Source organism: Cavia porcellus, unplaced genomic scaffold (genome assembly GCF_034190915.1).
Source record: "Cavia porcellus strain 051 isolate PalLab524CR breed Dunkin Hartley unplaced genomic scaffold, mCavPor4.1 scaffold_6, whole genome shotgun sequence".
In the NCBI taxonomy this organism is placed as follows: domain Eukaryota; kingdom Metazoa; phylum Chordata; class Mammalia; order Rodentia; family Caviidae; genus Cavia; species Cavia porcellus.
Genome location: NW_026947489.1, coordinates 103,316,440 through 103,342,682, shown reverse-complemented (window position 1 = coordinate 103,342,682; position 26,243 = coordinate 103,316,440). Strand labels below are relative to the sequence as shown.

The 26,243-nt window shown below is 45.3% G+C and overlaps 1 protein-coding gene and 1 long non-coding RNA gene across 3 annotated transcripts in view; one reads left to right on the top strand and one right to left on the bottom strand.

The window, feature by feature from the left end:
* Irag1 (inositol 1,4,5-triphosphate receptor associated 1) overlaps positions 1-26,243 on the bottom strand; it is a 112,559-nt gene that overhangs the window by 30,434 nt on the left and 55,882 nt on the right. Inside the window, 8 exon segments of the mRNA XM_063251918.1 lie at positions 3,262-3,385; positions 16,789-16,867; positions 18,807-19,424; positions 20,551-20,595; positions 20,742-20,794; positions 21,399-21,476; positions 23,383-23,556; positions 25,527-25,597. Of these exon segments, the coding sequence (XP_063107988.1) occupies positions 3,262-3,385; positions 16,789-16,867; positions 18,807-19,424; positions 20,551-20,595; positions 20,742-20,794; positions 21,399-21,476; positions 23,383-23,556; positions 25,527-25,597 (1,242 nt within the window).
* Positions 1,568-12,151, top strand: LOC106026723 (uncharacterized). Of its 2 annotated transcripts, none has more exons than XR_010048428.1 (3): positions 1,568-1,842; positions 6,770-6,886; positions 7,679-12,151. It is a non-coding gene; the product is annotated as an uncharacterized LOC106026723 (long non-coding RNA). The 2 variants fall into 2 exon arrangements; XR_001200297.3 differs by lacking the exon at positions 6,770-6,886 and having other exon boundaries at positions 1,585-1,842; positions 7,679-8,050; positions 9,420-12,151.

The following is a 26,243-nucleotide window of genomic DNA, read 5'->3' as shown; positions in this document are numbered from 1 at the left end:
AATGCCACACTGTCATTAATCTCCCCCCAAATACCTTCCTCACTTTAAACACGCTATCTGATCATTCTTACCACTTTCTGAAGCATTTCTGAAAGTCCTCCATTATGCCTTGGTGAGGCACGATATGTAGTTTTTGAAAATACCATCAATGCTTCTGCTGAGTGCCATCCAACTGAAAGGAGGCTCCTGAAAACATGACCTTATCCACCAGACCTGGCACCATGTGACTTTTGGATCTTCCTCAAGGTCAAGGAAAAGATACATAAGTTGAATTGATTCAGGACACTGAGCAGCCACAACACAACTCATGATACAAAAGAGGACTTCCAGAAGGGCTTCAGAAAGTGGCAAGAAAGACAGGGTATGTTAGCGGAGTGTGGTGGTGCACGCCTGTGATCCCAGCTCTCAGGAGGCTGAGGCAGGAGAATCGCTGCAAGTTTGAGATCAGCCCTTGGCTACAAAATGAGTTCAAGGCCAGCTTAAACTGCACAGTGAAACCTTGTCTCAAAACAACAAAAAACAAAACAAAACCAGATAAGGTATGTCTGAAAGAGAGGGAGCATATTTAGGGGGCCTAATGACAATGTCTTTTACTGTAATACATTTTATTTATTTAAACATTCAGTGTATTTTTGCTCCAAACCACATATATATGAATATGCATGTGTATAAATGCAATCTGACCTCCATATCTGTGGGTTCCACTTTCCTGAATTCAACCAATAGCAAATTAAAAACATTAAAATAATTGGTGCTTATACTGAACATGTATAGACTTCGGTGAGGGCAATATGCTCTAAATACAATGGAACTCCTATTTATATTAGGCATTACAAGTCATCTAGAGAAGATTTAAAGTACACAGGAAGGTATGTACAGATTATGAGCATATTATGCCACTTTATTCAGGGAACTTAAGCATTGGAGGATTTTGGTGCCCACATACAGGGGTCGATCCTGGACCCAATTCCTCATGAATACCTGGCAGGGAATACTGGCTATTATTATTATTATTTTTCCACATGCTGTGAGAAATTAGTAAGAAAATGGCATGCATTTGTAATTTACAGACCTTCTACGCATGTGAGTTGCCATTTCAGGTTTTCTGGGATTATGGAAGTGGCTGACCTTCCTCTGCCCAAAGGCTGTGACTAAGGTCTGTGTGGGTCAGAGAACAGAACCTAGGAGAGTTGGCTGGAGCTCTTTTCCACAGAGAGACCCCCAGGGGCTGGCAGCAGACTGGTATAGGTATTCCACCTGGTGTCCTTCTGAGGGGCTCCACATTATGTGCAGTCCCCACAGCTGTCCCCAGCAAGCAGTCCCTTTATCTGCAGGCTGGCTTAGGGTGCCTGCCACCGCCACTGCTCTTGCTAGAAACTAAAACTGGCCCCAGATAATGTAAATAACACACAAGCTCTTTCCTGTGCTGGGTGGGAAGACTGGGAGGGGTCCAACCAGCGTCACAGGGAGCATGCCATCAACAAGCTTCTCAGGAAACACGGCTTCCTCCCTTTCACGGGTGCAGAGGGACCTTGAGAGCAAAGGTGGGGTCAGCCATCTCTGTAAGGGGCTGGCTCTCACCCCCATGAGGGACTGTGAGAACCTTCCTGTCAGGATAAGGCAACAAGACCACATTGCTACGAAGCCAGCAGGGAACAGAACATGCGATAAACAGTCACAGAGAGGGCCACTGCCTACAGTTCCTGTCACAGCCACACCCAGAGGGCCCTCTCCTCTGAGCATCCACTCTTTACCATCATGTCCAGCAAACACACACTGTCTCAGTGGTTTATCAAACCCCACCGAATGTGCCTCAGATTCGTGCGTTTCTTCAGATATCGCGTAAGTTGGACACTTTCATAACTAGCCAAACTTATCTTTGTACTCTAGTGACTGACATCCTACTGTTTTGCTACAGAGAACAACCAGTTTTTTTATTATATATATATATTGAAAACCACTAGGGCTCACACGGGTGCAGTTTAGGCAAGGAATCCATGTAACTGCCCAGTGCTGGGGCAGAACTATGTCTTGCAAACTGGCGTTGGTAGCCGGGAGCCAGGGCTGTGGGCCTCCAAGGAGAGAGAGTATCTTTTTCATGTGACCACTTAGATCTCTTCTTTGAAGGAATGGCTATTTAAATCCTTCATCCATTTTTAGCAATCATTTGTCTTTTTATTGAGCTATAAGAATCCTTTATATGTTCCAGAAACAAGTCTCTTGTCAGATAAATGACTTGTAAGTATTTCTCCCATTCTGTGAATTGCCTTTCACTATCTTGATGGCAGCATAGCAGTTTTTTTAATGAAGAACTTCATCTATTTTACAAATCTTGTTGCTTGTGCTTTTGGTGTCATATCTGAAAAACCATGAACTAATCCAGGATCGTAAAAGCCCACTCCTATGTCCTTTTCTAAGAGATTTAAGGTGTTAGCTCTTATATTTAGATATGCAGCCCATTCTGAGTTAATTTTTGTGTGAGGTAAGGTTGTAATGTCAGTCTTTTTCATTTGCCTATCAAACTGTCTCAGTATCATTTGTTGCAATTATGATTTACCAAAATCTTTGTGTGGATGGCTTCCTCTCTTCAGTTGTGTATCAGATTGCTTATTACCTTATCGTACGGGGCTTTCTTGACACCCCCACCAGTGTTTCACTCCCATGTCTCTACTGCCCGGTCTTCCTAGCAACTTCACTACCTCAAATCTGCAAGCTGTTTACTTTTCAATCAGTTATCAAGTACCTGTTATATGCGAACAGTCCTAAGTCCCCGCGCATCCGTGACGGAGTGCTCATGACCTCTACTGTACAGGTGAAGAGGCTGAGGCTCACACAGCAAAGGCACTTTCTCTACATGAGTGGAATAAATTTGGTAGGTTTTCCAAACGACCTTTCTGCATGAGCTTCTGAATACTGTACATCTCTGTCTCTACAAATTTCAGACCTTGACTCTCCCAGTTACAGGTAAATGGTGTATCTGGACTGAAACCTCCATCTTCTGGCACAAAACTCACCACCTTCTATTGCCATGAGTCTCTGGTGACCTCAAGGGCAATGCCACCCCTGAAGCCCACCTGGTCTTTGAATTTGAAGCCTGACCCTCACTCTTTTTGTTTTAGATGTATTTTCTCTGCTTGGACCACTGGACTTGGGCTTTTCTAGGGTTAAGACCCCAAGATTCTCTTCAATGTTCCATCCAGCATCTATCTAACACAAGGCCACCCAAAACAGGGTCTTTTGCAAGCCATGTTATAATTTTACCTTCCTGAGAGAGACTTGTGGACCCGCAGTTTTCGCAGCAGCACGTCAGAAATATTGGGCATGACATCCAAGCCACTCTTTGACTCTTCATCCTCGGTAGTTGGAGAGAGTTCAGAAGGGACTCCTGAAAAACAAAAGTGCTTCCTCCTCTCATATCTGTTTCAAACAACAATAGTACTATTGATGAGCCTCAGGGTGCCTGGAAGAACTTTAACACTTATAAACACCTAGTTATAGGCTAGGAAATTTATAATTGTCACCTTAATTTATCACAATGATCCAAAGAATTAGAACAAAATTGTTCCATTTTAGGTAATCCCAGGCTCCATAAAGTTAAGCAACTTGCAAAATTACAGACCTAATAAATGGCATAGCAAAGCTTCAAACCATGGTCTATCTGCTCCAAATTCTTTCTTTCCTGTGGCTCCTCATAGCACTAAACAAGATCTTGTGTTTGGAATCAGATATTGGTTTCGGTAACTACAAGCTGGTTGGGCATTTGACTATAGTGTTTGGGGTGGTGGTGGGAAGACCTTTATTTGGTAGACTTCTCAGGATGTCTCTTGCCTGGTTGTTCTTCCTCAAATATATTAAAGAGTTGCATCTCTCAGCGTCTACCTAGAAATCAGCATCTAGTTCTATAGCCTTATGGGTAGGAATAGAAACAGGGATATTTCCAGGACAAAGCTTCGGGTCATTTGACCTTTTACAGATCTCAAGTATGGATGCCTCCTACTAATAATCAGAGCCAAACAAAAGATTGATTTTGTTTTTTCCTGAAACCGTGCTGGAGCTGTGTTCTGATAACAGAAAGAACAAACAAAGTATCATTTTCCCATTTTTTTTTTTTTTTGAAGATAGTTCCTCCAAAGCTTTCCTTCTCCAGATGCCTGCCACATTTCCCAGCTGCACATCTCCAGCTATGATCCGTGGCCTCTAGATATTGTTCTGTGCCTGCACACACTCAGGTATGCTGCTGCCTACAGGCCTAGCCACGCTCTTTCACAAGTTCAGCCTAGGATGTCGCTAGCAAACCTCTTTGGCATTGACATCTGTTATTTGTACAGAATAGACTCATTGTGCTTTGTTGTTCGTTCACAGTTTATTTATAGTTAAGTAAAGCCTATGCACTGAGCTACACCCCCTCCCTTTTTGAGTGTTTCATTTTGAGACAGGGTCTCCCTAAGTTGCTAAGTTGCCCAGGCTGAGTTCGAATTTTTGATCCTCCTACCACAGCCTCTTAAGAATGCTGGGTGGAAAGTGCCAGCACTTTCAACTGCAAAGAATGAACTTTGAAATGCAGATGTGAAAAATTTTGACTGCACAGTGGGAAGGCAGGTGACTAGAGGGTGTGAAAAGGCAGCCTGTGGAGGAGATTCAGAAACTTTCTTTAAAGCAGAAGTTCTCCATTCCTCCTTAATAACATATCAAAAGAGAAGAAAAGGACAGAAAGTAAACCGCCCGTGTTGCCATTACGTTTTTATACTGGGGAGTAAAGGAGAGGAAAGGCAGAACAATTGCACAATATTCTATCAGAGATGCTTACCTTGAACAATTGGAGGGATTTACCAGTAAGGAAATTAAATAAAAATTAAACAAGTAGAACAGACTCATCTGATGGGGTGAGTGGCAGGGTACACATGGAAAACCCCATCTGAAGTTACCACCACTCACACTCCCCACGTCTCAAAAATTGCACAGTGGCCAAATTCCTGGGATTCCGTTTATGTTTTCCATCTTTTGTCTGGCAGAGGAGTGAATGGCTCCTTGGAAGGTTTAGGTTAGGTCTGGAAAATAAATACCTGGGCAGGTTTTCTCTATAAATCTACCCTCAGTTGGTGAAACAGTCTGGAACTCACCACTCTGCACCGAAGGGTAAAGATACTCCCCCGATTTGATTTAATAAACTCAAGTTTTGGGCTATGAACAATTACACAAAAGAGCAGGAACTAACCCTCACCACTCACAGCTCTATCTGAACTTCCTCCCCTCCCCACCATTCCAGTAGTAGCAAAGCAAACACAGAAACGCAGTCTTCAGCTAACGTGCTAAAGGGACAGGTCTCAGAGGAGACAGGCCGGAGTCAAGGAAAGTTAACCACACTGCGCAGATATAAAGAGAAAATGCAGTAGAAACTTTCAGGTTGAAAAGACATAAAGTGAAAACAAACGGCATGGCAACTATACAAAAATGCCAAAAGAGCCAAAAGAGGAAGGAAAGAAGGAAGGAAGGTAGAAAGGAAGGAAAAAGGGAAACACGTAGCAGGCAGATGTCTGGGTGGAAACGGAGCTGCAAGAAACACGTCAAAAACTGCAAAAGTGCAACTCTGTGCAAAATACATACCACAAGTGCTTGGACTCTAGGAGAAATTAGAACTTGAAAAAAAAAAAAAAGGAAAAGAAGAAATCAGCAGCAGGGAGGATCATACAGAGACGGAAGGTTTCTATTTAAGGAAATAAATAAAAGCCCATAATAGCAGAACTAATCAAGAAATTAGAAAATATGGAACTAGCCAAAATGTTGGAAAATGAAGGAGTATAGCTTCAAATTAAATTAGTAAAGAGGGTGGAAGAGGATGAATGTTCATAAAAAATACAAAGAAGGAAAGAAAGATTCAAGTATATGGAGATAGAATATATGGACCTGGAGTCAAAATGCTGTTCACCACTCTGAGGATTACGTTACCTCTGTGACAGTGAAGCAGACACATTCAACAAAGAATGTATTCAAAGACATAACAGAAGAAAAACCTTTTCAGTTGAAGGGGAATGCTGAACTTAGAGTTGAGTAAATATATCATTTAAAAAAAACAAAACAGAAGATAGGTAAAGAAATTCTTTCACTACCTTCACAGAAAAAAGAAAACACCTACAGTGTGAGACTTAAATGGTGCAAGAAACCAGCTCGTGTCAGAGCTTTCTACAACATTAAGTACAGCAGAGCAACATCTGTGGATTTACATAGCCATGCAAGCTGTCCTGTAAGAATAAGAGGACGTTATCAAACACGTTAGAGCTCAGGGAACATAACACTGATCTCTCTAGGAAAACTAGAATAATGAAAGTTGAATAATGAAACCCTGCTAAATGAGACGTAAGTCGACACAGTAAATTTGGGAATGGTGAGCCATGGTGAAGGGACTAGGGGTGAACATGACTTCATTTTACATATAAGACTTAAACAACTGTAGGAACCATGGTTTCAGAACAGGGTGTAAATGTTACAACCTTGAAGATATACAAAGAATTCAGCAACTATATAGGCAGAGGCAGAATGATAAGAAGAATATGAAGTGAGGAAAGAAATACCACCATTTTTCTTATCCCAAGAAGTCAGTAGATATTATTGTAGTAACAAAATATTCCAGTTTTCTGTATTCTTGATGGTCTGGTATTTGTGGTTTTAATACTAGAGACTGTTCCTTCCAAAGCTAGCTAATACCTGCAAATAGCAAACAACTCTCCTTCAAGTGTACTCTCATTGTACAAACCAACCTGTCCAATTCCAGGTGTGGGGGTCACACGACTGTGATTCCAGTGCTCAGGAGGCTGAGGCAGGACGATTGCTGGGAGCTCAAGGCCAGCCTGGGCTATGTAGTGAGTTCAAGACCAGCCTGCACTCCAAAGTAAGACCCTGACTCCCAAAGCAAACACAAACACACAAAAAAACTAACTCATCAACCAAACACCGTAACCAGTTCAGAACCTACACCACCAACTAGCTCCTTTATCAAAGTACCGCACACCAAGCTAATATTTTCCCTGCCCTAAATCACCGAGGGCCAGGTATCTAAAACTAGGCACTTCCCTTCTGGAACAAAGTCTGCCAAAATTGTTTAAACTCTCTTCCTGAGCTTTTTCAGGGTATCTGCCCTGTTTTGCTGATTCTTTCTCTTGCAAGGCCCAGAACATGGTCCATTCTCCCTTCTCTCTTTGCCTCCTGACAGCCCCAGGTCCTTCTCCAAGTGGCTGTGCATGATGTGCTGAACGTTTTCCTTAGGGATTTTTTAACGTAAACTTGTTCCTTCATGATAATTATATTTGCATGTGTATCTTACCACACCTGCTTAAAACAAATGCTGGGTACAAAGTTGGGAAAACCATCTAAATTTTAACACATGCAAAACAAAACAAAAACCCCAAACTATCACAATGACGCCAGGCCCTTAATGCACTTCATAATGTTTTCAAAACTTTTAGAAACTAATTTCCCTCCTTGGGAGGAAGAAATTACCAAAATTCAACAAGTCTTACAGTTTCATTTCCCTTTTTTTCAAGCTCAATTAAATTATAATCCTTTTTATTTTGAAAAAGTACATCTAATGTAATCTCTTTCCTCCTTCCTTTCTTCTGTATTGGTCAGAAAGAGGTCTGATATAAGCTTTCTAATTTTTTTCTTTCTTCTTTATATTTTTCAGCATTGCTTGCAACTTTCAATAATGAATATGAACTGGTTTTCACAAAAGCAACAAAATAATTTTCAAAATATCTGCCTGTACTAGGTCATTCCAATGAAAATATTTGTTTCTGACCATCGCAGAGATATGGATAAATAACTTTTGGGACTCTGGTTAAAGATGCTCTGAGGACAAGACGACCCCAAAGATCAAAGCTACTGGCTGGGGTTCACTTTTTTTTACATCTGCCTTCTCAGGAAGGTCTCTTCCTTCTGTGAGCCCCAAGGCTCTGAGGCCGGACTCGGGGTGTCTGGAAGGACTGCCCAATTGATGTACTTCTCTGCTTCAGTTCGCATCTCTCAGAGTCCAGGTCCAGCTCTTAGGCATGACCACGTAAGTAAGGAGAATAAAAATCATTTCAATGGCCACTGCTTGTGGAACATCAAGTGCACATTAGATACTCTATCTTGTTTACTCCTTACAGGAGTCCTCCCAAGTAAATACTGCTAAGCTAATTTTCTGAAGTTAAACAGATTTCAGGGGTTAATTCCTCAGTGTAGAGTCAGGAAACCAAAGCAGGTCAGTCAGACTATTGCATCCCAGCTGCTTCCCATGAGCATCCAGTGTGTCCAAACCAAAGATGTGGTCATCCTTTCCTGTGAGTCCAGTCCTGATGAAGGTCACGGTCGCAGCACAGCCAAACCCAGACCTAGTGGCCTCTAGGTCCTCCCCTCCCCAGGTCCTGCCAACCTCGCCTCCAAATGGCCCTAAAATCTTCCCCCTGCTTATCTCTTCTATCCCGTGCCTTCCTTTCTCCAGCCTCTCCTCTCACAGGCCGGCTTTTGTCCAGGAGAATTATATTAAAACACAGCACTGGTTCTGGGGCTTCCTAACCTGGTCTGCAAAGTGTCGTGAGTGAAATTTAAACTCATAAATCGGCCCTCGAAGAGTTCATCCTCTCTAGTGATAGCCCAGAGCTCCTGCTTTGCTGCCTACACACGGAATTCCCTCTGTTCCTGAGACACTCAGGCTCTAGAAGATACCCACACGACTTTGCCCCTCCTATTTCCTTGTCTCAAATGGGGTGCCTTTCTCTTTCTCAGGTAAAAGCTGCTTCTTCCCAAACCTTCCCTGACTTGCCCACCCTGAGCAGTCTGCAGTCTTCTCTTTGTTCCTAATTGCTTCATGTTCTGTGAAAGTCTTATCACAATGTGTGGCAGTGACTTTTCCTGCCCTGCATTTCTTCCTAGACAGCGAAGGTGAGCTCATTCATTCATGCCTTCAGTGAATATTTACTGCATACACACTATGTTCCAGGCAATGGGCTCGGAGCTAAGGATACAATGCTGGTGAAATTAGCATGTCACCATCATCTGGGAGCTTATTATCAGAGGGGACAGAAATTATTCAGAGAAAAATTCAAACATTCCATTTCAAACTGTGATAGATTTACAAAGAAGAAGTAGTTTGGAGGTGCCAAGGAAGCCTTCCTTAGCAAAGTGACATTTGACCAGAGACAGCTTCTGATTAAACCAGAGGTCATTAGGTAAAGAGGAAGAGCATTCCATGTAGGAATAGCATTGCCAAGCCTCAAAAGGGGGAGGAATGCGCTGTGAAGGAAAGTCAGTGTTCACAGTGAGGAGGAGCAGCCCCAGAAGAGGCAGGGGAGGTGGGTGGGACCCAGGGTCTCATAAAGATTCAAGTGCTCACTCCAAGAGCAGAATGAAGTCCCTGATGACACAGTTGCAGATTTGCATTTCAGATTCTCTGGCTGCTGTGTTGGTGGAGATGTAAACTGGGTGAGAGACTGGTTTGGAGGCTGCTGAGGGAGCTGGTCGAGGGTCTCTCCCCCATGCCTGGATTCGAACCTTTTTCATGTAAGTCAGCCACAGCATGCAACTCAGGAACTGGCCCACACCAGCTCAAGTCATTGCCTAGAAATAACCTGCAAATGATCAAAGAGCAAAACATGGTACAAAATGGTCCCTAAAAAGGCGACCTTTTGGCTTGTTGGAAAGATCAGATACAGCAGGGAAGAAAGGGCCTCCCAGTCCTCAGAACCTGAAGGACAGCCAAAGTGCTCAAGTCTCCACAAAGTTCTGATAAGAATCTTCCCCATCTCCCAAAGGAACAGCCAAGAAGCCTCAGAAGAGACTCGAGCTTTCCTCATGAGCTCATATGTGCTTTTGAATTTGGAGTGCTTTCTGGACAGCGCTCACAGTGCTCCCAAAGCCTTTGCACTGAGCCCTGGAAGCAGAGGAGCTCCCAGGAAGTAAGAGAAGAGAGTTACCACTCTGCAGACAGCGATGTAACCGCTGTCCACCTCAAATCTCCAGCTCTGTGCAGTGCACCATGCAGCACACAATACAAGAAGGCTGCCAAGACAGTCTCATAACCTCAGTGACAAAAATCGACAGGAATGTCAGATTCCTGCTGGAGTGAAAATGAGTGAAATAGTTCCCATGACTGTCCCCCTCTCTTTTTTGTTGTACTGGGAGTGGAATCCAGTGGTGCTCTACCCGAGTTACAACTCCAGCCCCTTGAAAAGATTTTGTCCTATTTTGAGACAGGGTCTCACTAGTTGCCCTGGCTGAGTTTAAATTTTCCATCCTTTTGCCTCAGTCTCTCTAGTAAGCAGCTGGGGTTATAGTCATGAGGCTGTTGCCTGGCTGGCTCTATTTTATAGATGAGCAAAGTGGGGTGCCAAGAGTGTAAGAAACTGGCTCAAGGTTATGCAGCAGTAAATGATGACGCTTGGGCTCTGAATTCAAGAATCTACTTCCTAGAGCTGAGAGCAACTGGGAAGGAGTGTGGAGTTGGGAAACACGTACCATAGTTAATTTTGTTCTCTTTTTCTTTCTTTTATTTTTTTTTTTAATTTGGTGCTCATAGAAGCCAAATTCATTTATCCGCTAATTTTGCTTCTAAGATTCAGCTCATTCCCTATTTGTACTGGACAGTGAGGTTTTGCTGCAAGTAAAATTTTGTAAGCTAAGTTTGTAGTGTGTATATACATTTAAATGGGAAGACTTTTTAATCAATTGTACTTATAGGACAGTATCTCATGGAAAGATATACAATTCTATAAAGATACACGAATGAAAATATTCATTATTTCACTGTTTATAATAGAGAAAAAGTGAAAATAATATAATATAAACAAGAGAATTGTTAGGTAGAAATGGCAACATGATAGACACCTAATCATGCAACCAAATCTGCCCTTGGGAATAGACTTTAATCTGAGCGTATGGTCAGCTGTCCAGAGCAGCTGTGTTTCCCAGCTTCCCTTGCTACTGGTTATGGCCATGGGAACATGCCAGCATCCATGCAATTTGAGCTTAAAGAATGTATACTCTGCACCCCCACTACCTCCAGCAGGGACCCACATCTGCCCGCCAGCCAGCTTTGACCCTGGAGCAAATCTAACACCTTAAGGCATGGCAAAAAGATAACAGGGAAGGAATCAGGGTCCCTGAATACTTGCATGCAGCAGAGTTGGCCAGTGTTTGACCGGCTCGCTTTTGAATTATTACTCAAGAATGATACAGGCTTCCCTCTCATTACTATTAATATGCTATTGTATTCGTGTACTCTATGTCACAACAATTTAGATTTTATCTTACCTAATGTAAGAAAGCTACGGAATACTTTTAAAAGAGGTACTGATATATAGAATTTGGTAGTACATATAAAGAAAGAAGCTGTGACAAGCTTTGTTTTGCCATATTTGACTGTATTCTTCCCCCCCCCCCCAAAAAAAGTAATAAGCACTAAGGAGTAATAAAATCCAAAATGTGTAAATTTTGTTGTAAAAAAGAGAGGGAAAAAAAAAAAAAAGAAAAAGAGCTCTAACGGATATAACAGCAAGTGAGTTTAGGGGTGTTAAATAGCTGACTATATCAATGTTTTTGGATCATTGAACACAGCTGTTTGCAGTCTCCCTGTTTGAATGTCCACCTTGTATTCTTTGATACTGTGATTTGAGCAACTATTTTCAAGATGATAATATGTAATCTACTAACAGGTGATTTCTTACTGTTATGTTTTTTTTTTGTTTGTTTGTTTGTTTTTTTTTTTTTTGTAGTTCTGTATTACGTGTACCCTTACACCACTTTGGTTTGTTTTGTGTTTTTCTCTTTTTCCTCTTAAATAAAAAAAAAAAAAAAAAAAAAAAAAAGAAGCTGTGACAAAATGAGTTTATTCCAGCATCCAGAAATAAGGGAGCCAGAATAAAGAGCTTATTTCCACATATGAAAAATTACTGAATAGTCCGGGCGTGGTGGCACATGCCTGTAATCCCAACACTCAGGAGGCTGGGGCAGAAGGATTGTTGAGAGTTTGAGACCAGCCTGAGCTAAAAAGTAAGATAAAGGACAGCCTGAATTACATAGTGAGACTCTGTCTCTAATAAATTAATTAAATGACATAGCACACTTTTTTCAGTAGATATTTAAAGCACATTTGATAAATGTCAACACACATTTTAAAACTTGGAAGAGAAAGTTATTTCTTTGAAAAATATGTAAAATATATGATATATAAAATAATACCATATATTTATATTTTATAGATTTTATAGCTTATTGCATATTTTATACTATAAAGCAATAGAAATATTAAATAATACAACTTTAAATAATGTATTTATTTAATAAGATATATATTTCTGGAACAAAAACCACGGCAATTCAATTAAAAAAAAATAAAGCATGTGTTCTCCTTATCACCGTTGTTGAATTGCAGAATATTGTCAGAGTAATAAACTATTTATATATAGATCCACACAGAGAAATGCATGTACATGTAAACACAGAGACATACAATTAAGACAAATAAGGCTTGGAGGTTTAGCTCAGCGGCATAAGCATCTGCCTTGCAACTGTGTGGTCGTGAGTTCGATCCCCGTTACCGATAAAAAAGAAAAAGACCAAAAAAAAAAAAAAAAGACAAAATAAAAAGCAGAGATGGTTTGTTTATAAATTTGAAAGAGAAAGGTATTTGCAGTGTGGTCAAGAGCCTCTGAATTGGACACATTTGGATTTAAATCCTGGCTTCAGCAATTAATAATCACATGACTCGAACCTACTTAAGCTCAAATTCCTCTTAGAGTGAGTATAATGTGGCCACTTCCCAACACTAAGTCAAATGTTGTCAAATGCTTGGACAGGATCTAGAGTGCAGTAATCATTCTCAGTGTAATAATCATACTAGTTATTACAGGAATCACACTATCACTTGCTAATACTAATATTTACTAGACAAGAAACATATAATATAGAGCAGATGCATATATGCCACTAATTATCAGCTGAAAATTTTTTTTCATAAATAAGCAAGCAAAACTATAAATTACATAGAATGTGCCTCCGTAAAAGATATGAGAGATATAGTATAAAGACCTTAAATCTTCCTGAGGTTAAAGAAAGGAATACTAAAGTGATGAGAGAACAATCATGTGCCTGAAGGAGAGTTAAATGTCTGCAAATTAAGTAGAGGTCTATGAAATGTAAAACAAAGTGGGCGGTTCTTCTGAATCCACAGTTAAAGTTCTGTACAAATAGAATAAATTCAAATGTCAGTGAAGGCTCAGAGATTGAGGACTAAATTTAAAGATCCATTAATTGGTTTCTAGGCTGGGACATAAACTCAAAACAGCTGACTTCTTGTCCAGTTGCCCTCTCCCTTACTTTACCGTGAATCTCTATTCCTATACTATTAACAAATATTCTGAAAATAGCAGTAAGGGTAAAACTAGCTCCACGGCACATCATTAAAACAGTGATCAAAATGGTGCCATATTTTTCAGAATAAAAATCCAAAAAATTAAGAGTCTAGGACTTGTCTTTGGTATATATATTTTGGTATATATATATATATAGTATATATATATATGAATGTAACACATGACTAAGTCACAAAGCAAATATAAACATTACTAAATATTATTGCAGTAATAAGATCTTATATCTTAAAATACCTACATTGTCAAATAAAGTTCAGAGGTATTAGCAAAAATAAATATGAATAAATCAAACTGCAGATGAACTAGTAGAAAATAGATCTATTTTCCCATCAGGAAGAAGCATTATTTTTTATTTATTTTTTGAGAAGCATTATTTTTATACCAATTGGAATAATGAAGGATTTCATAAAGAAAAAACAGGCAATAATGATTATAATAAAACTTTATAATTTCTCCAAAATAATATATAACTAGTGAAAAAGCAAAAAATGACAATAAATATATTGAGAAAAGGCAGCCAATAAAGGAATAATATCTGTCATATATAGAATTTACATATATTGCTTTAAAAAAAAGTCTAGGACCCAGATATACATGGGCAAGAAATGAATAGCTCATTTACCCAAAAAGAAAACAAAAGTACATAGATGTGTTAAAATGTTAAGCTTGCACTTGATAATAGATTAATTGAAATAATCATAAAGTGGCATTTCACAGTAACAATGATATGTTGTAATTACTGTTCTTATTATTGGTTATCTGGTTTGTACTCTACAGTAGTCTGGTTATTCAGGGCCAGAAACAAAGCAAAATGCAGATCCTGCTTAGAAGACAAAAGTAACACAAATATTTCTGTGCTTTGATCCAGGAATAAAGGCTGAGAACTTATCTCAAGGGAATAAATTAAAGGAAGAAAGAAAAAAAATCACAGTATAAAATGTTTACAGTTGGATCATTCATCATAGAAGTGTAGACATCTGAAATATACAACAATAGAGGCATCCACATGCCCATTTATATGAGCACAATCAAAATACCTGGAATTAGTTATGAAATAAACAAAAAGGGGTGGAGAAAAGGAAGTTATATCTATGCCAGCCAATCAACTTGTGAAAAATCATAAACATGGATAAAAATTGCAAAGAATAAAAATTGTTGCTTTTGCAGAATGTATGAGATTGTAAGTGACATTTTAAGATAAGTTTTTCCTCTAAATGCTTAAACCTGCTTTAATGAATACATTTTAAAAATAAAAGTATATAAACAACTTTTAAAAAATTCATTTAAAGATGACTACTTTTGGGACAGGATGTAGCTCAGAGGCGTAAGTGCTTGCCTGGCAAACTACTTTTTTTTATTTTAGTTCTTTTAAGAAAAATGTCAGCAATTCTGCTGCTGGGAAGCCTCTCATTCATACTGAATGGGGGACGTGGGGTGTTAGCATATTCTACACCAGGGCTTCCTGCTCACTGGTGACTTCACCCAGGAGCCTTCCATGCGGCAAGGCAATCGCAAGCAGTAGGCTTCTACCCCAACACAGCCACGTGAAGTAGGGCAGCGTGAGTGGGCCAAGGATTTGAAAGGCGGGTCTGTGGAGCCCGGGGTCCGCTGGGGGCCTCGGTGCCACAGGGGAATGACCCAGCGCTTTGAAGGTGCCTCAAACCCCCAGCAGCCCTGCCGACCCCTCCCCCAGTGCTGGATGAGCTTGTCTGAAAGGTCAGCAGCTGAAAAATAGCTCAACAACCCTCCATAGGGTGGCAAAACCTTGGGACTTGGAGTCAGGAGCTATGTGGCCTCACACGCCAAGGTAAAAGCTTGAATCCCTGCCTCTGTTCAATGGGAGTAACTAAACTCCAGGATGCAAGAGGATTTCTACTCTGCGAAATGGTATAAGTGAAAAAAGAAGGAAGAAAAAAATGCTATAGGTGCTTTATTTACTATGATTGCATTAAAAGGAGTTGAGTGCTTCCTTTATATGAGTGGCAGAGAGACAGAAAGTGGAATGAGGGTTTCCAGGGCTCGAGTTAGGGGCAGAAAGGGGAGCTCGTGTTCAGTGAACGGGTGCAGAGTTTCAGTGTGCGGGAGATGCAAACGGCTGCGGATGCATGATGTGACGGCTGAACAAGTGTGAATATGCTTAGTGTTGCTAAACTGCATGCTTGAAATGATTAAAATAGTACATTTTATGATATACATACGTATCTACCATGAGAAAAAAATAAGTAAAAATAAGATATAGACAGTGAAATGCAAAAACAGAAAGAAAGGAGGTTTCAGACAAGGTGAGACTCACTGCTTTAAGGGACAGGTATGACAAGTCCGAGAGGCTGGGGATGGCAGGTCAAGGGGAGGACATGGTGTGGACACAGGCCTAGAAGCAAGAGGTGAGCAGCCTTTGGAGGGAGGTTGGAGAGGTCCCTCATTCCCCTTTGTCCACTGTGACACTGGATATAGTTGTAGATTTGTTATGTACCTAAACAGCCCTTATACAGTCTCATCCACTCATTTTGTAGATAGTTACTCAGGATCTCATAGTGCCAGGCACTGTTGTTGCAAGCACTTAGTAATAAAGCTACACATACTGCCACACACGCATACACAGGCCCCAACCAAGATACTGGCCCTTGTTGGCCTCTCTTCTGGGGTTGCCAACAGCGGGTACCTAGACCGCACTCACTATGTACCAGGCACTTTCCAAACACAGCTTATTTAATCCTCTTATGTTCCTGGTAACCTTGAGCTCTAACTGGCATGAGTCTCATTCTATGTATGGTAGCTTATGAGAGACCCCATGGCTGGTAAGTGGCAGAGGCTGGGTCTAAGCTGGGCAGGGTGGGCAGCACTGGGAGAAGGGCTGAATCCATCAGCCAGTCTCTCTCCAGGCAGCCAGGGATGGGGGTTATTTACAGATTGGAGGGGGTCAGTGGAGAGCAAAAGGCCCAGAGAAAGGGATTTAAGAGTCATCGGGCAGGGTGGGGCTGGGATATGGACTTTGTCGTGACAGCACATTGGGATGTAAGAGATGGCTCTGGTGCCCAGAAAAAAAAGGAACTGGTCTATTTGGGTGGCTTCCTGGGTGTGAGGGGAAAGGCAGTGTCAAAAGTTCAAGCCTGGGGCACTTTCCAGACTCACTGTTTTGAACAAGGCCTGGGGTGTGGGCGCTGGCAGGAGGAGATGGGTTGGGGGTGCTGTGCATGACCATGGATGGGAAGCCTGATGGGCTTTGCTCATTCATCTGTGAATACTGCATGAGGGGCTGCTCTGTATTCAGCCCATGCCACCCTGGGATGGACTCAGGTCATGGGCAGGAAGCCCACTGCCCATGCATCTGCCCTCTGAGACCTTGGGCACACTCCCCTCCCCACCTGCCCGCCCGCCCGCCTACCTTTCTCCTGCTCGGCTGCTTCACTCAGTTCGGGAAGCTTCAGACCCACAAGGTTCTGGTTTCTCATCAGAATGTGCTCCTTTGTACGAAAGAGACAGACAACAGTTCAGACGACAGCACCAGGCTGGGCACTTCTCTTGGTTTCCTCTGGTTCTGTGCCACTCAGCCTTAAGTGGGAAACACAGGGCCAGCAGCAAAGGTGGGTGGGGGGATGACTGGCCAAGTTGGGGAGCATCAGCTCCTTTCTCAGTCTATCCCGCGCCCACCATAGGTGTCATTTAAAGAAATCCACGGGCCTCGGAGAAAATGAACTGCTCAGCCATAGAGAGCTGGGGAACAAAGAGCTCTGAGGACAGGCAGGTCCCTGGGGTGTACATGTGGCTGTTCCTGGGAATAATCTTTGGCGAGCAGCTATCTCTTGCCTGACTGAAGCTTCCTGCCCTGCCAATCTGGGCAGGGAGGACCCACTTCCAGGAGTTGTGACTTCCCCCACCTCTCAGTTCCTCAATGGCTTATATGGCACCTCCAGGCAGATGAAGCCTGAGAACTGCTGCCCTGGGGACTCAGCAAGCAGAGTTGGGGAGAGGTGGGCTGTGGACTGCAGGTATGTGGTACAGGCAGGTCCACCCCTGCTCCACACTGGTTAGCACCGTGGAACGTGTGGTGCTCCTCACCCTGGGTGGTTTGTGCTGCCAGTGGATTTTCAGGCTCCTGGGTGGCAAAGGCCATTGGGTAAAGAAGGAAAGGAAGGGACCAGCAGAGGGTGCTCATGATCCAAATGAAAGTCACAACTAGGCTCTTCACCCTGGCAGGCCAAAACCCCACAGCTCATGGGTTCTTGGCATACTGGGATGGGCTGCTGGCTGGGTGCTCAAGCTACCAGGGTCATGGCTAGAGGGTAAAGATATGGGGCCTCCAGGGTCTTTGGGACTTTTTGTGCTGAGTGAGGAAAATCTGCAAGGGTGTGGGATTGTGGAGTGTGGAGATAGCTTGTTGCCTAGACCTGGGGGTCCATGAAGTCAAATCCCTGGCTGTCCAGCTCCTTTGGCCCCTCCTTTTCCCAGATGTAGCACTGGGCCCTCCCACGGTAGCTCCCTCAGATCCTGTTCTGACTAGCGATAGTTACTTTAGTCTTTGTGACTAGGTAGGGCTTTCTGTGTAGAGTTCAGATCAGCAGCCAGGTCTCAGATCCCCTGAGCCTCCAACTTAGAACATCACGGAATATTATCAGTAGGTCAGTGGCCAACGTATGATGGTGTCCCTGGTAGCACAGAATTACCCTCACTTACACTGGAGTGGGTTCCTTTTCTGCACTGCAGCTCCCTCTGTAGGAGACAGCAGGGCTTTGTCCAGCTCCAGGCCTCACCCAATGGGACCCCAGTTGCCTATTTTTTGTTTTGTTAATTCTTCTCACTCATACACCCTTGTAATTCTACCATGCATCTCTGGATATGGCTTGCATAGCATGGCAGCCACATGAGTGACCACTGTGCCCCATTTGATAACTGAAGGAGACTAGAGACACCATGGGCGTCAGAAAAAATTCACCATAGAGGGACCTTGCAGTCATCGTCATAGTTTTACATTGGTCTGAGGTCAACAGGCACCAGGAAGAAAGGCTAGAGGCCACTGCATGGGAACCCGAGTTTGTCCTGGCCTGGCCCTGTTCTAGACATGACCAGGCATTCTGTCGAGGTCCTGATTGTGAGCTCTCTCTGGAGGAGTAAAATGACCCAGAGTTGAGGGCATACACGCCCCTCTACACATCCACCTTTCCCTGACAGCTGGCTTTCCACAGCAACTCTAGCCAAATGGTCTCTGTCTACTAACAGCTGTAAAACTTACCTGAGAGTAGTGAGAGGAGCTGTCACACAAGCCTCCCTGGCTACCCAAGTGTGCAAGTGTAGGCTCCTACCGAGGCCAGAGCCACCTGCCCCTGCGCCCAACCTTAGCCCAGAGTCTTCAACCAATCAGAACCGAGCAGGCACACCCTGCCCAGCCAGCCCTTAGGAACTCACCTCACGGAGCTTGGTCAGTTTCTGCATCCGCACAGGCTGCACTTGTATCTGGAAGTCTTTAAGCTCTGGCACTTTGGCCAGCTTGCCACTGGCTTTGCCTGGGAAGCGCTTCTCCTCTTCTGCCACTGGCAGCTTGGAAAGCACCTTCTGTAGCCGGGAACCTGGCTCTTCAGGGCCACTGTCCCAGGAGACCCCCCGGATCAGGGGTGGCCGGGACACAGGGGGCCGCTGTTCGACTTTGGGGCTAACCTTGGATGCTGGGGGCTCTCCAGGGGAGATTTTTCCCTGGGGGGCTGGTGGGGTCACTCCTCCCGAGCTCTGGGCTGGACTTCTTGGCAGAGGGTTGCCCTCTCTGGCTGTCTTCGTGAGCTGCCTCCCCAGCTCACTTTCAGCAGGGACAGATTGGGGGCTGTTTAGGGCCATTTTCCCAATGCTATTTGTGCCAGAAGCTGGGCCTTTGGGTGTGGTCTCAGGGTGTTGGAGGGGATCGAAGTTTTCCTTTTGTTCTATTGCAAGTTCTTTGGACTTTTCAACAGGGGAAGAGCGAACACCCAGCCTGCCCTGAGACACTTTCCTTTGGTCATTCTGCTTCCGGTCAGCTAACCCTTTGGGGACATTCTGAAAAAGATAAGGTAGAGTTGGCACCATGGTGGTTGGCCTGGGAGGAGACACAGCCCCTGCCAGGCAGCCCATGTTTGTATGTGTGCGTGGTACTGGGTGACCAGCCCCTCAGCCAGGTCTAAGCCTGCAAAGGGGACCCATAAATAAGATTGGAGTTTGTTAAACAGAGAGAACAGGGACACCTGCAACTCACAACCAGCCAAGGACTACCCAAGAGCTAGGTGCAATACAAAGCAGTTCTGGCTCCCTCACGTACCCACTTTCTAGTTCCAGTTCTGCCTGGCAGGGCTCTCAGCTCTGAAAGACTCACATTTCCCACCAGGTCTGTGAATCCTCTGAAACTGCAAGCAAACTTGCATGTCTGTTTTTGGCTATTAGTGGGGAATAGGAGGAAAAGAATCACTAGCTTTTGAGAACTGTTTTTCTCTGGGAAGAGATTTTATCTTTCAGCAGATTTTCAGACTTCCATGATGCAAGAGAGGATAGGATCACTGGATGGGGCAGTTTCTGCAAAGGTAGTTTGTCACTGCTTGGAAGATCCCAAATTCTGTTCCCTTACTCCCCACAGGAAGCCCACCTTGTGAGGCACACACCCTTATGTGTCTAAGCCTCGGTGCTATCACGTGTACGTGCTCATGTTCTTCCTGAGATCGCTCTCCTGGACCCAGGTGAGCTTGTATTTTAAGGCTGCCTTCCGTGCCACTTGGAGCACTTGGGCTCCTTGCCGTGGGTAAGGTAGGGCCCTTTTGTGGCTCATCAACAAAGATGAGATTCCTTCAGGTGCCTCCAGCACAACTCCAGCTGGGGCTGGAGCTTTCTTGCAGTTTCACTGGAAGTGACAAGACCACTTGCCAGTTTGCTGCTGGGTCCAGAGGTCCCCAATTCTGACCAGCAGCCTGACTGAGACTGCAAAGGAATGGGCATGACCTCTGTGGAGATCACACCTCTAAATCCTGCCTCCCCACTCTGCCCTACCCAGTCATGGAGGGCAGAGGGATCTGCTGGTTTCCCCAGCTTAGAGCTTCCATTCACACACATGTTCACACACAGGCCCAGGCGAGGCCTCTGTGAGACAGGGTCCTCCACATCCAGATCACCCAAAGTGAGCAAAGTGCCAACTCACAGGCTCGCCAAGGCGAGGTGAGGAGAAGTCCGCCTCATCTCCCTTCTGCTGGAGGAAGTAAGCACAGGTGAGCCAACCACGAGGAGAGACCTTCAGGAGGCCTAGCTTGCCACCCAGCACCCTCAAGGTCCCTCCCGGGTGTTAGAGGACAGGGGAGAGACTGCTGGCTCAGGAACAACAGTGCAAGTTACCTGCGGTGGTGATCTTGGTGACGGGGACTGTGGGCCACTGCACACATCCAGACCTGGAATGGCCCCAACACTGGTGAGTGGGGACCCTCAGCTATCCCACCACATCCCTCCCCGGAACATCATTTCTTAGCAACCTTAGGCCTGGGGGCCAGAAATGTCACTGTTTGTAGAGTGCCTCACACCTGCCTTTGTTGATCTCTCCCAGCAACTGTATGAGGAAACTGAGGGACCGTGAGGTCACTTGGGCAGGAAGTGGCAGTGCTGAGATGAGAACCCAGGCTGCCGACTCTAGCCAAGCTTGTCTCATAGCACTGAGCCCATTTCGCTTTCTGGACTGAGGGTGTGGCTCTGAGAGAGAAGCCATAAAATGCAGACAGTGGCCCCAACAGGGGCCTTCCCAAATGTGCCCTGTGAGGACTTCTCCCTGAGCCCTCACTGGGCAAACACAGCCTATCACAGTCCCCTTCCCAAGACCTTGCCCATGTCCTCCAGGGTACAGCTGCCTCCTGCATCAGCCCCAGGCGCCAACACATGTGCCTTCCTTCTCGGGGGTGGCCCCGCCAGGGCCAACTGGGAATCCCCTGGGGTGAGACGCAGCAAGAGTCCTGAACGAGAAAGCTACAAGATAGGAAGCATCTCCGGGTGACTTGGCCTCACCTGGCGGAGTGGGGACTGTCACCGGGCTGCTCCTGGAGGGCAAAGGAGAAGCTCCGGGGCTGCTGTTCTGGGGGACAGCTGTGGAGACAGACACAAACTGGCTGTAATTGATGAGGGATCAGGACATTATCACAGAAACAGCTTTTCAGGGGCTTCTTGCCCCTGGAACTGGATTTGTCTTGTGCTGTCACGCTAGACATCTTTTATAGCCCAACACCACTCTGCTCCCAGCCCAACAGGAAGCCCTTGGGGTCATGACGGGGCAGCATCACCCTCCTCAGCCTACTGTGCCTGACCTCAGAGCACCTTCCAGAAACTGAGGACCTGGTCTGGCTTGGCAAGTAAAATCCTAAAGGCTGTTTAACAAGGATCTTAAGGCAAGGCCTGAAATGCCCACTAGATAACAAAGCAGGACAAAGCTTAGCATCTCCGGCTTCATTTTTGTTTGTGTTTCCCTCGTTAACTCAAAATTTTGGGTCAGATTTCTGCTCAGCTCTGCATGTAAGCATGTTAATTATATAAAGAAGTTGTAATACAAGGTTTACTAGTCTTAAATTTGCTTAGGCTATCTCATTCTCCTTTAAAACTAAGGACATCAATTTAAGAGCAACTGAAATAATTTGCAATAATTGCCAGCTTTTCCAGTTTCAGAACAATGCTTAGAAGTCTCTAGTCATTTCCTAAAATCTGTGGCATTTTGGATTCTAGGAAAAGCAGAGCTTCAAAATCCACTCCACATGAGGTCATGTCCTGAAAGGGAACAATCCCTTCATAGTGGGAACCAAAGTCACATTCATAAGCAAGAGCAAGCATTTCATGGTGTGAAACAAATTTCCCCCTTAAGAGATGATGCTTTCCCAGGACCTTAGAGAACCAGTCCTGAGATACCAGTCAACCAGACCGGGATTACCTCTCCTGCCAGCTACACAAACTCCCAATCTTTACCTTTCTTCCCTTTTCCTGTCAAACTCTAAAGTTTCTGTCAGCCCCTGGGAGACAGATCTTGAACTCTTTTTCTGTGTTTCCAGTGTGGCCATGGTGATTAAAACCCCTTTTCCTCCCTTCACTGCTCATCTCTTTGACTAGGGTCGAGGGACAGGTGGTCAAGCCTGGTCTCTTGGGACTGATGGTGCTGGGCTTTTGTCTGAAACTTTGCTAATAACTATACTTCCTAGATGTCTCAGGATGGCCCTAAATTCAAATGTTCTCCTTGTTCTTAAGTCCTTGGACCTCAGCTTTTTGCTCAGAAAGGAGGGGACTATAGAAGGGCCCAGGGAAACCTTTCTTCTAACATTTAAATTCTCTGAAGATTGCCTCCCTTCCTCTGTGTGCCTGTGTCCTCCCTAGGAACAACAGGGGTAAGGGGTAAGGGGCAAGGGCCCGGAACATGGTCCTCTGATCTTTGCCATGGAAGAGCCCACAGAGCAGCCACACTGGCTCCGTTCACACAGGGAAACCCAGGGCTCTGTGTGTAGGGGCAGCACACAGAGGATTCCTCTCTGCAGGATTACGGGAGGGAGAGGAGTGGGGGAGCCTGAGTTAGATACCACATAGGCTGACCGTATCGGCACAACAGGAAGCCATGGTACTCACATGGAGGCCAAACAACAGGAGAGTCTTTGGGTTAGAGTTGGCCAAGCATTTTAGAGCCTCCAAAACTGAGTAAGACCTTGTATCAATCAGGCTCAGTCTTCTGCCACCGAGACACAGAGGAGCGACTGAGTCCAAGGATGCTGAGCCAGGAGGACCACAAGTTTGAGCTCAGCTTGGACAACCTAGCCACTTAGCAAGACTCTGACTCAAAGCTGAAACTGAAAAGGGCTGGGAAGGTAGCTCAGTGCAATGACACTGAGGTCAGCTAGCATTGAAAAAAAAATCCGTTCCTCTAGGAAGCAAAGCTCTCACTGTAACGAGGCCTGGGCCTTCTCCTCCACCCACCCTGTAGGCCCCAGGTAGCACCCTGGACCTCCTGACCCTGCCGCACCTGATGGGGAGTCTCCGGGGCTGCTCCTGGACTTCCTCCCACGTCGAGTCAGGAATCGTTCACTTACTAACTTGGCTTCTTCCAAAAGAGCCAGGTTTTTCTTCTTGTCCTCTTCTGAGATGCTGATGTCCGGCAACTGGTCATTTACCAGGTCAATGACGTGCCCCGCAGGGTCTGTGGAGGGAGGGTGAGCTCAGAGTGAGAGCTCCTGCCACTCTACTCCTTGGCCTAGGGTTGCTGCCTGGAGCTGACTGGGCCAGGGGAGCCTCAGTAGGGTGCTGGTCTGTGGGGAGGGTCGCATGGGGACACATGGTGGCTTCCTTGCATGCCTAGTTCATTAGCCTTACAACTCATGGCTGTAGCAAGTGCTGTGTCACAAATGGTCATGTAACCACCTAGGGATCCCAGCTCTGCCCTACACTCTGCTTTGAAAGCAGGCCATTGGGGAGCCCCAATTCCATGCTTTCTGCTCTGCCTTCTGTGTTCTTTCTTTTGATGCAATCCTGTGGCCACCTTCTCCCTTCTTTCCTCCATTCTCATGCTCTACCCAATCCTTTCCCAAACTCTCCCTTCCCCAGCTGCACATCTGGTGAGCTGGGTGAATGGCTCCCGCTCTCACACAGTGGTTCAAAAACATGGGAGTCGCTGCACACAGCTGCTCCTGCTTCCTTGAATCTCACTTCCAACCCCTGATCCGATTCTGCACTTACCTACTGAACCCCCCCTCCTCTCTACTCCTGCACTTCAGCTGCTCTCCAGGTGGTGACATCAGCTACCTAAAGGGTCCCTGCCTTCAGGCCACGCCCTCAGTACCATCCTCCGCTGCTAAGACAGCAACTATGCCTTCTCCTACCTTACCCCACGGGGACTCCACATGGTCCTCAGGGTGACATCCAAACTCTAACCTGGGCTCAGCCAATTTTGCAGGCCTGATGTACTCTCTCTGGGACCCCTCAACACCAGCCTCTCTATACTGAGGTTCCGCCAGCTCCCATCTTGCTTTCCAGCCTCTATTCCTACTTCATTTCACTGGGTGAAACTCTACCTTTGGTTTCTGTATCACATTAGTTAGAAGGGAACTAACCACCCTCACTCACGACCCACCACAAGTGCCACATGTGGAAACATGTACCAGTGTTGGCCAATCAGTGAGCTCAGTCCTAGTGGCAGGTATTGGCTTGGGGGGTGGCCATGTGAAGCAGTCTTGAGAATGGTGTGGGGTATGGAGAAGAAAAACTCTCTTTCCAATCATGGGACAAAAGCTTGGAGTTGCTAGTAGCCGTTTGTTACCATGAAGTTCCTGCCCAAGAAGGAAACTAGCACATAAAAAAGGAGTCTTGAAAGGAAAAACGGGACAACAATCAATAACCCAAGTTGAGTACTGCACCTGGATCCAGCACTACCTGAAACCACAAGCTCTGCCTATTATTCTTCTGTTACTGTTTGGGGTGAGCTAGTGGGAACTGACTTTCTCTCATCCAAAAGAGTCCTGGCTAATATACACCGCAGAGCATTCAGAGCCGCCACCAGAGCTCTGTGGGTTCCTGCTGCCTGCGATACCTCTTCTCTCACCTGCAATGACTCTCCTACCTCTCTCGAGGGCAACTCTAACACCATTCCCTCTGAACACCTACCCAAAATTCCTCTCTCCAGAAAGGACGAGGCCCTTCCTTGCCTTGGTTTCCCCAACTCTTCTGGGAAGGAGTGTCCTGATTACATCTTTTGGCTTCTCAGGGGAGGGACCAAGTCAGTGTCACAGCAACACCCAGAAACCCAGAGAAGGCTGGGAGAAACTTGGAGGAACAGGCAGGGGCACTGATGCTGCCAGCCTTCTGCTCAGGTGCACTCAACCTGCACGGGCTCACTCTGTCTTTCTGGCAGGGCTGAAGGACTCTGCCTCGCGAGCCCCAGAAATCAGCTTCACCCGGCTGCTCTGCCTCTGGCTTTCTCACTTCTTTATGCTGGATTTGGCTTTTTTCCAGAAGAGACTGAAAGTAGGAACTGTGCATCTTCTAGACTCAAACACTGACGGGCTGATCTGCTCTGCTTTGCTGGGGAGGGGAAGGGGAAGGAGCTAGGTCTGGCCACGCCACGGGACCTCAGTCTTCCTCTCAACCACACCCTCCCGCAGGCCCAACCCTTACCCACAGACGTCAGCGACGCGGTGGAGACCCTCAGGTGTCGGTGAGAAAGCCTCCTGTGGGGACTGTGAGCTCTGAAAGAACAGTCGTCGCGTCAGGAAACCATTTGATGTGTCCTCTTTCATCTGTCAGTCACCCCAGAGCCAGTCTCACAAGCATATCTGGGGAGTCCTCTGACTTTTCCACTGGGGACTTGTTGGAAAAGCAGATTCTCAGGCCCCACCTCACAGCTCCTGGATCAGACACCCTGCAGTCTGGGCCCAGGTCGCTCTGGTGGTTTCCATGCACACTCAAGTTTGCCAACCCAGGCTGCAAGGGGTGCAATTTTGACTGACGACAGTATTTACTGTTCTTTAGGGCCCAGACTCTAAGATCTGAGAGTGGAAACTTCATAAAATAGAAGAGCTAAAAATATGATGTTGTTGCCCTGCAGGACATTAAGCTATTTTATATCTAACTTAGCGACTTTATTCCAGCATCATTTTGCTCCCCACTGATTATATACCTGTTTGCTCTCCCCTCATTGGGACCCTCTTTGTTACCCTGCTGCTTCCCTTGTTAATGAGTGAAGTGAAATCTGTGACATGCGCTCACTACATGAGAGCTTTCTGAAAATTGCAATTAGACAATCTAATTCCAGCTAGACCAAAGCATGGGCCAGTGCAGAGTGAGACGGTCAGTGACCCTGTGAGCCAGTGTCACCTTGCAAGACCCACCTTC